This window comes from Chionomys nivalis, chromosome 2, assembly GCF_950005125.1.
Source record: "Chionomys nivalis chromosome 2, mChiNiv1.1, whole genome shotgun sequence".
Classification (NCBI taxonomy): Eukaryota; Metazoa; Chordata; class Mammalia; order Rodentia; family Cricetidae; genus Chionomys; species Chionomys nivalis.
The window spans coordinates 76,547,909-76,558,498 of NC_080087.1; the positions used below are offsets into that span (position 1 = coordinate 76,547,909).

General features: G+C 43.5%; 1 protein-coding gene across 1 annotated transcript; it reads right to left on the reverse strand.

Annotated features, from left to right (window-relative positions):
- Positions 1–391: 391 nt before the first annotated feature.
- Positions 392–10,288, reverse strand: LOC130868731 (pregnancy-specific glycoprotein 22-like). Its single transcript, XM_057760823.1, has 5 exons — positions 9,733–10,288; positions 6,923–7,282; positions 5,375–5,734; positions 4,120–4,356; positions 392–669 (listed from the first exon to the last, which is right to left on the reverse strand). Exons 1-5 carry the CDS (start codon positions 10,286–10,288, stop codon positions 392–394), a joined length of 1,791 nt encoding a protein of 596 aa, XP_057616806.1.
- Positions 10,289–10,590: the final 302 nt, after the last annotated feature.

The following is a 10,590-nucleotide window of genomic DNA, read 5'->3' on the forward strand; positions in this document are numbered from 1 at the left end:
GTCTTGTTAGGAAAAACTAGCTTGATCTTTCTGGAAGACCTGATGCCTGGCCAGGCTCAGAAACATGTGGGTGGATGGAAGAATGAATATACCAGGCCCTTGATATTCAAGTGTTTATGAAATTCCCCTATTTGTAGCTACTGACACCGGTTCCATCTCCAGCTTACATTAATTTATGCCTGTGTGGAGAGTGAGTATGTGCATGCATATGAGTATAAGCATGTGCAAAAGCAGGTTTATTCTATCCTGTGTGCATGGGAGAATGAGAGTCATAGCACCTAGATAAGAGAAGAACTTGAGGAATATTTCCTATCCTAACACTTTAGAAGATTCCAAGAAGGTTCTGATCTCCCTCCACCCACACGCTATCAGGAGGTGTTCTCACTTGTGATCAGTAGCCAAAACCAGGGACTGCTCCTTTTGGAGAGAAGTGCACAGGGGACCTCCATAGAGTCTGCTGCCTGCTATGCCCTCCATCTATGTAGAACAGCTTTTGTTCCAGAACTACCACAAGCCTTGCACCCTTTCTTCCTCTGAGTTCAGCCTTCAGTAAGGCAGGATCACTTCCCACAGCAGTGCTGACAGTTGTCAGGATGGTGTACACAGCCATGCTCTGTCCCTTGCACACTTCTCCCTTTAGCAGCATTCCACGGCACTGTTTATTATGAACTGGCCAGAACAGAGAGGGTTGAAACAAACAGAAATGGAGGCCGAAAGGGAAAAAAAGTCATCACAAAGATTATTGTTCTCGGTGGAAAGATAGCAACCTTCCTAAGCAGGTGGATTCATCACTCAGACTAATGATATAGGTATGGGAGTTTCTATCCCACATGGTAGAAGTCAACAACATGACTCCATTTACTCAATGCTCCTGAATATGTTATTTCCTCTCTATGGAACTCTCTCCTGGGGTATCTCCATGGCTGCCCCTCACTGCCATCAATTAAGCATGGTACACACTAATGAAAACTGAGGTTGAGATTATACTACCTCTGAACTTTTTTTCTATGGACCCTACATCTTGATTCTAGGCTTTGTTCTGTTTCCTTTGTAGCTCCAGTCAACCCCTGACTTCACCTTCTAGGCTGAACTAGGGGAATCCTGGTGAAGAGTGGGTTGAAAGGTTTTATGAGCTAAAGAAGTCGAGGACATTACAATAAAACTCACAGAATCAGCTAACCTGGGCTCAGAGCAGCTCACAGAGACTGAACTGACAACCAGAGAGCCTGCGTGGGACTGACCTAGGTCCTCTGCATAGATTTGACAGTTGTGTGGCTTGGTCTACTTGTAGGACTTTGAACAGTGGGAGCAGGGGTCATTTATAAAGCTTTGGATGACTTTGGGAACCTATTCCTCATACAGAATTGACTTTTCCAGCCTGAATACAAGGTGAGGTCCTTAGTACTATTTCAATTTTATATACCATGCTTTGTTGAAACCCATGGGAGTCCTGTCCTTTTTGGAACAAAAATGAGGAGTGCAATGGTGGGGGAAGAGGGGAGGTAGGGAAGAGGGTGAAAGAATAGGGAAGAGAAAAAACTACAGTCAGCTTGTAAGACAAGTTAGTAAATTATTATAAATTGTTAAAGAAAATTAAGACATAAAGGTTAATGGTAAGTTGAATAATAATCAAATTCACTCGTAGTCATGCTATGTAAATTTTAGAATTAAACCTTATTTATCCTCCTGTATATGTTTTCAAAGTTAAGCATAAAAATAACTAAAAACAAGCAAGGTTTATTTGGCTCAGAGAGTTAATAAATAATCATACTCAAACTTGTTAGAGAACTTCTGAATATAATATGGCATTTAAAAATGTTTAATGGAAGTCTTTCACCTCTTGATTACAAGAGGACAAAAAAATGAAGAAATAACACTAGTGCCAAAAAGAGACTCAGTCATGTGCAGCCAATTTGCTACACAAACTGTGACCAGTATATGCCCAAGGACAAGGCCATTAAGAAGTTCATCAATAACCCTGGTGGAACTCCATGGCTCAGGTGCAGTCTCCACCAGCCTGCAAGTGGATGAGAGTCCTGACTCCAACTGCACCAACACCCCCATCACACAGTGGAATCTGTTCAACCAAAATCCACTGTGCCACCCAAACCTATACGCCTGAACATCCTCCTTCATGACCAGACCTCTACCTCAACCCCAGCTGACTGCATAGGCACAGGCACAGGTACAAACCACACCAGTTGGAAAAGGAGGTGAGTTACTGTCATTCCAATGGAACTGTGCCAAAGTCAAGAACATAAACCTCAGGTGCTTCCCATATCCCTCTCCTCTGATCCCAGCACCAGCAAGGTATCTGGGCCCTGCCCCAAAACTCTGGTGGAACTCCACTGTTCTGGGGCAGCCCCCACCAATATGTAAGCCCCTGAGAGACCTGCCTCCAGACTACACCTCCTCCACTGCCAACTTCTGAACTCTGTCCCTCCAAGACCCAATTCTTTGCCTAACCCCACACACCTGAAGATATTTTCCATGACCAGGCATCCCTGCAACCACAGCTACTCAATAGTGACGGAGAACTGTAGAATGACTTACATGAAACATGCAAATACCTAGTGACCCAGAACCTAAAGAGGGGGAGGCATGAAGAAACATAGAACTGATTGCATTTATAACTCTTAAGACTGAATCAATACGTAAGTTTGACAAGAGTAATTTTTAATGATGAAAACAAACAAACCAGGGATAGAAGATAGGCTGAGGTAGGGGGACATGTGAGAAATCACTGCCATCTAAGTACTCATGGGGACACCGACAGCTTTCCCTCTAAGACCAGGATCAGCACGAGGATGCTGTGGTGGCCACTTTTCTTCAATATTCTCTTAGACATCCTAGACAGAGCAATTAGGAAACAGGAATAAAGAAAGTATGACAAATTAATTGGCTATAAAATAGATTTTCAGATGACGCGAACTTATTTTTTGAAAATCCTGAAGATTCAACAGAAGTTTCTGGAATTGGTGAACAAACACACCCATCTGAGCTCACTTCTGTAAACTAACAATGCACACAAAGAATTAAATGTCCTGTTTTGTCCTATGCATAGAGAAGTTAAGTAACAAGGAAGACCCAAGTAGGACCCATGTGTCTCCCTGGGAAGAAGAAGTAGGATAAATTTTGTGAATGAGGCAGGTGGGGATGGGAATAGTAGGAAGTGTGGGGGAAGCGGGGATGGAAGGAGAGAGTACTTAGAGTAATGACTGGAATGGTAGGGCATTTGGAGAGCAATGTGAAAACCTACTACAGTGGAAACTCCCTGGAATCTACAAGAGTGACCACAGTAAACACTCCAAGTAGTGCGGGTTAGACACTATTAACCAGCCATCTAACCACAGAAGACTTCTAGTAGTGGTGCTGGGAAACCTATCCAGCCACAAAATTTTCAACATACAATCTGTCCTTTCTGTAAGATGTATTGGGGTAGTGGTGGAACAGGAAAAAATCCATGTGCAAGGTCTCACTGTGAATGCCACCCTCAAAGTGAAAAGAGTAAGATCTGCTCTTCATGTAGGACTTTACATCTGTTCATTCAAACTGTGGATCAAAGCTATCCAGAAACCAGCTACGTCCACAGTGAGACATAGGCGACCCTCCTCCTGTCACTCTTCCTCATTTCATATAGATGGCTGGTGTGCGGCATTAGGCCTAGGTGAATTAGGTAAATAGTGAATATGCGTGAGCATATGAAAGGTTGTTTTTCTCTATGAAAAAGAATACATCATCTTCACAGCAGATTCAGACCATCCAAAAGTTTGGGGGCTCCTGATTTTCTTCCCATGAATTCTGAGGTATCCCTATATATTTGAACCACAATCTAAGCTCCTAAGATCTTTCTATTTTTGTTTCCCATATTGATGTCTTTATTCTCCTTTTGAGACAACCTTGCTTTAAATCCTGGCCTTCCTTTGTACACACATGTATCCCAGGATTATAAGTGTGAGTCACCATGCTGGTGGTACCTGAGTAGGAACTGATCATTTTCACCTCATAAGTTTCCCCCACTTTCATCCCATTGATAAGGAGATTCCAGCATTATTGTGTAGGACGAAGAGAGGTCACTCACCCATCATGGCCAGGAGATTGGGAGACTGGTCTTCATACTGACTTGGTTGGAGACCTCACACTGATATTCTCCAGCATCCTCACTCTTGACAGGATTTATTCTGAGGCCACACTTTGTTGGGGACAGAGTCATCCTCTCTGTGAGGTATAGAGTGTTGTTATTGAAGATCCAACGGATGGAGACATCAGTGTCGGGTGAAACGCAGGTGAAGGTCACAAATCTACATCCTGCGACTGTGGCATCAGTGATTTCAATGAGGGGCTGTGTCACAGACTCTGGAGAAACAAGGGAAGATACCAAATAGCAGTAGTCTAGAGAGCTCAACCAGACATTCTTTACTTCATAATTTATAAAGCTTTTAGGGAGAAGAATTTTGAGCTGTGACTATAAACATATCTTGTGCTTTGGATCCACTACCCAGGAACTGTGTGACCCTGATCAGACACTGTGTCCTGTCTCAGTTTCCTTGTAATAGGGCACACAGTGCATGATCATTGCCATGTCCGTGAGTTAAGCTTAGTTATGAGCAACGGTCTGACCTTGGGTTGGGGGAGCTGCTCACATCAACAGCATCTGTTACTATTTCTTAGGCTGGACCCATGAAATGAAGGAGGAATCTGGAGTAGCTTCCTCCTCTGCTTCTTTCCTTGGTGCCTTGCCCTTCCTGTGAAGTCTCATAAGCCCATCAGAATAATAGGCTAATGGCCCAGACACTTGTCCACTGAGCCTCAGGAGAAGGAGATGCACAGGGGACCTTCCTAACTGCAGCTGTCATGGCAGTACACAGCTGGTTCTACACTCCGTGGCATAGTCAGACCCATGACTTGGACAAGTCAGTAAAGCTTTGTTTCCTATCAGTGTTGAGAGGAAATCTAAACGATGACAAAAAAGCTCCCCAGTGTCACCTTGAGTCAGTCAGAGGCAAAGTTTTGGAGTCAGGGCTTCCTGATGTTCTCTGAGAGGATGTCATGGCTTCATCAGCCAGGAACTGCCTGACTCCCACAGTCTTTCTGGAAACGTACATGCTGAGAACTCTGAGTGTCTGCAATGAGGCTGAAATTCTGGGACTCAGTTTACTGAGAACAGGTCCTCCACTCTGTAGGTAAAGACAGGTGAGGGGTTCTGACCTATCTCAGTTTATCTATCCCATGTGTGCCCGCCAGTAGGGACCCCAACTCAAGTGAGGGGAAACGATACTGTGAGGGAAGAACAGGTACAGTCCAGTCTCATAGTTCAGTGTATAAAGTATGATGAGCCACACTCAGAAGCAAAAGACCATAGAGAGTCACTTACTCTTGACATAAAATTCCACGGATGCTTTTTTAATTTTGAAATCTTTGTTAAAAACTTCTAGTGTGTACCTTCCTGTATCTTTCTCAGTGACATCTTGAAGCATCAGGGATCCATTATAATATACCATCCCTCTTCGTCTGTATTCAGGTTCCCAGGAGACGGAATTCTTGGCTCTACTGTAGTCTACAATTTTAAGAACCGGGGCCCTACGCCTTGATTTATACCAGGAAAAGCTTTGCGAATCTTCTGGAAGATTATGAACTTGGAGAAGAAAGACTTCCCCTACAGCAGCATACTGAGGCATAGGTCGGATCATGAGTTGTGGAGGACTGAGAGGGTCGCAACACAGAGAAAGGGAGGCTGGAAGGGAACAGAGGGAAATAAATCATCACTTGGGGATCATTGTGCTTGGTGAAAAGATGGTGACCTCCACCCTGAGCAGATGTACTTGTCACTCAGTCTAGAGTGGCGGGCGTGTCGCTGTATGCCACTTAATGAAGGGTGGAAACATGACCTCCTCCTTTCCAATAGTGCTCATGAAGGTGTCATTTCCTCCATATGGAACTGTCCCGTTGGGTGTCTACAAAGCTTCTCCCACTGCCCTCAGTCAGACACTGTATACACTCATGCATACTGGGGTTTGAAACGATGCCTCCCCTGACATCAACAGGCCTGGAACTTACACTTTCTAGGCTTTGTTTTTCAGATTCCTTTGAGGCAACACTGAACTGCTGACTTCACCTAATAGTTACACTTGCTGCCCTGTCAGGTAACCCTTAGATCTGGGCCTGTGTCAGGTCTGGGAGTAGTCTGATCTTCAAGGTAGGCTTGAGGTCTTTAAAAGACTTTAGTACTAGGCTGGCTGGTTTTGTGTCAACTTGACACAAACTACAGCCATTTGGCAAGTCAAGGCCTAAGTTGAAAATGCCACCACAAGATTTACCTGTGTGCAAACTATAATACATTTTTTAAAAATTGGGAACTGATACAAAAGGATTCACAATAATGCAGGCAATTCAAAGTCTTGGAGTCCTGGATAATAGAAGGGCACTGTTTGAGCAAGCATGAAGAGCATGACATTGGGAAACATTCCTCCATGTTCTCTCTACCATTTCCTCGATTTTATTTATGACATTCTCAATTTGAAGCTAAGAAATACCTCAGTTTGACATGGATGTCCTAAAACCATTGTTCCCTATCGGTTTTGAGAGGATGTAAGAGTGGGCACTAAAAATGCTCCCTGGAGTTACTTAAGTCCATCCTTGGAAAGATGACAGGATTCATGGCTCCCTGGTCCAGAGCCTCAAGAGACTGGGCTGACTCTGACATTTTAGGCTGAGTTGCTTTACATCAATATTATTCTTGATGCAAGTGGAGTTAGAAGATGGAAACCGATCTATGGCAATTTGTCTCTACCAGTGTGTCTTTCACTAAGTACTCAAACCTCCATATGGGGTACAGTGCAGAAAGAAGGAAGGTTAGGCCAGCCATGACAGTCCTGTGTATCTAAACACCACCGGCACCCAACAATCACAGAGATTCACTTACTATGGACCTTGAGTTGCACTTGTGCTGCTTCAGTTGTCATATCTGTTCTCAGAATTTCTAGAGTGTACAGTCCAGAGTCGTTCAGAGTGACACTATGAAGCAACAGAGATCCATCACTGTACAAAGTTTCTCTCCCACTGTATGCAGGCCCCAGCATAGTTGTTTTCCTGTCTGGTATATATCGGGCAGCGACAATGTTCTTGGACTCAGTCATTCCTTTGACCCAGACAAAGCCTACAATATTCTCTGGGGGATTGTGAACAAGTAGAAGAACATCCCCCCATTCTACAACTTTGGGTGGCACTGATTCAATAGTGGGCTGTGATGAGGTAGCAAGGCGTCCACACTTCCAAAGGAAATCTAGAAGGGAAGAGAGAGATTCATCCAAATTGGAACATTTGAATTTAACTAAGATGAAGCCTTGTGTCTGAGCAGCAATGTCCTCTGCTCACCCTAGGTTTGTCTTACCCTGTCTTACTTGGTAGAGGTCAGCACAAGACCTTCATGTTCTAAGTGTCCCCATATGCATCATTTCAATTATATGACTCTTTCTCTCTCTCTTCATTTGCCCAGCTTACAACAATCAGATCCCTGCTCACATTCATCGTAGATTCGTTTCGGGGTGATGTCTGCCTGACTTCTTCCTCTACAGACCCTATGTCTTCATTTGATGTGGGATTCCCCTCTGTATGCTATGAATACCATTGGTGAATAAAGAAACTGCCTTGGCCTGTAGATAGGGCAGAACTTAGGTAGGCAGGGAAAACTAAACAGAATGCCAGGAGAAAGAAGGGCAGAGTAAAGAGAAGCCATAGAGTTGCCACCAGAGACAAACATGTTGAAATTTTGCTGGTAGGCCACGACCTTGTGGTGATGCACAGATTAATAGAGATGTAAGAGTTAGCCAATAAGAAGCTAGAACTAATGGGCCAAGCAGTGATTTAAATAATACAGTTTCTCTGAGATTATTTCTGGAGTGTAGGCAGCTGGGAAAATAAATATGAGATTTCCCACAACATTCACTCTCTGACTTTGTTGTTTTTCTTCTCTGATGGGGTTTAAACCAATACCTGAATTCACTTTCTAGCTTTCTTTACTTCAAGTCCACTCAAATGGGAACATCATAAGAATGATGAGTTGTCTTGTAATTTTTTTAAAATGATGCTTAGAATAAACTAGATACATGTGGAAACTGAATAAATAATTGATGTCTCAGAATCTTGTATGCCCATGGGTGTATTTAAGAAAAATTATAGGTTTAGAGATACAGTATTGGATCATTCCATTTGCTTTGATTTTTTTCACTTGAGTGTGTGTAGTGTAAGGGCTAGTCTACAGTCTGTATGTGGGCCCAGAGCACAGTAGTTAAGTGGAGGTCAGAGGACTTCTGTTCATTGGTCTCAGTTTGTCAGACAATGAATCAAATGCTTATATCCACCAAGTTGCCCTGTGTTTTCAATGCTCTTGAAACATGGAATTCACTCCCAGCAGGAAGATGCCAAAACTGCCTTTGAGGTTTCAAAGTAACCAGGCAAGTGATGTGTGAGGGGAGGGAATCTATCTCACTGAAGTTACCATTAGACTTGGTTCTGACTGAGGTCAAATGCCCAGGATATGTCAGGAGTCTCACATCTCAGATGTATGGGAGAAGGTGATCTGATTTCTGGAAAAAGGCTGTAAGTTTCTTCATCCTGTGCAAGATTTTCAAGACCATGCTCCCATGTCCTCTGTTTGCTGAGCGGTGTAATTGGTTGCCCATGTGCTCCATGGCCTTTCTGAGATGTTTTGGACCTCTATCTAGTTTATTACCCTTGTATATCATGTATTTCCTAAGGGAAACACATAAAGTAGGAAACAGAACATGATCCTGTGTCAGTATAACAGAGACATTAGGTAGCTGGTACATCTGAGAATTCTGTGACCATGATTCCCAAGTCTATAAAAACAGGAGAGGAACCAGGCTAGCAGGTAAGTTCCCAGGTCAGGAAAATACTTTTCTACCAGCTCATTGTGTGTCCTGATGACATCCTTGGTGATCACCAGGGGAACTACAGCTCATGTCTGGGAAGCTGTCAGACCAGCATAGCTTGTGGTCATTTGCCTGCAGGAGAGAATTCTCCAAGTTGGACACAGAGGACAAGCACTTGTCAGAAGCACCTGTGTCCTTGGTTCCTCTCCTTGGGGACCACAACCTTCATGTGAAATCTCATATGCCCAACAGGACAGTTAGCTAATGACCTGGACACCTCTTGAGCTATGTTTCCCAGCTGACTCTCTGAAGAAGATGGCTAAAGAACATAGCCCAACCAAGGCTCTCATGACAGTGCACTGTCTGATTCCACACATCACAAGATTTTGACTACTCTGCAGCACTGTCCCTGCCATCAGGATATCAAAATTCAACATGTATAAAATGCTTCTCATAGAGGATACTGGGACAGGTCTGGAGCCAGGGCATCCTGGTGCTCACATCTCAGTAAAGATTCCATGTTTTCCTCAACCAGGCACAATGTTGAATCCCTTGGGGGTCTTTCTTAAGAAAAATTCCTGGTAAAAACACCAAGAGTCTAGACAGAGGCTGATATCCTTGTCTGAGTTACCCACCATGCATACATCTATGTACAAGGTGAAGTCAAATGAAAGATTCTGTTCTATTGCCATTATTCTACACCATATGTGTCCTGCAATAAATTTCAAAACCCCAACATGGGGTCACAATGCATAGAAAAGGTAGGCATAGATCACTCTACTGTGTGTGTTTAGTGAAATGAACCTCACCCCATTCACACAGTTCACAATAAATCACTTACCATGCACATGGAGATACACGGCAGTTGTTGATAGGATTTTTTCATGTCTATCATAGGTTTGTAGGGTATAGAATCCTGTGTCATTATGGGAGACCTTTTGGAGCATCAGGGATCCATTGCGATATATGGTCTCTCTGCCACTGTGCATAGGCCCATATGTAACTAAATTCTTGTGCCGTCTATATGTTGCAATTCCTTGTTTCTCGATATTTAGCCCTTTGGACCAGGCAAAGGATTTAACATTCTCTGGCAGATTGTGGACAATAAAAAGAACGTTTTCTCCTTCAGCCACTTCGGGTGGTACTGATTCAGTGATCACATGGGCAGTGGTGGATAGGTGCCCAAAGATTAAAAGGGAGGCTAGAAAGGAGATGAGAAAAACAACCAATATTAAATAGGTGCAATCATCACTCAGCTTTGCTGTGTGAGTAGGAGAGTGGCCACCATCTTTTGCAGACATGAGCAACATGACTTCCGTTGACTCAGAGCCTCTGACTATGTCATTAACTCTTTTAGGGGCCCCCCTACCAGGGTGACTGCCTGGTCCTCCCCCCATAGTGTCCATATCCCTCCTCATATAGAGTATTTGATGTGAGGAGCAATGCCTCTCTGGACTCCTCCTCTCAAGAATCCTCACTTTCTATTGTTTTTCTATGTTCCCTTGTGATTCCAGTCAATCCATGACTTCTTTCAGGATATACTGACATCCAGTCCACCAAACTAGGGCTTTTTGTTTTTGTTTGTTTGGGTTTTTGTTTTAGTTAGTTAGTTTGTTTGTTTTGAGATAGTGTTTCTTTGTGTAGCTTGGTTGTCCTAGAACTTACTCTGTAGACCAGGAGAGGTCACCTGTCTCTGCTT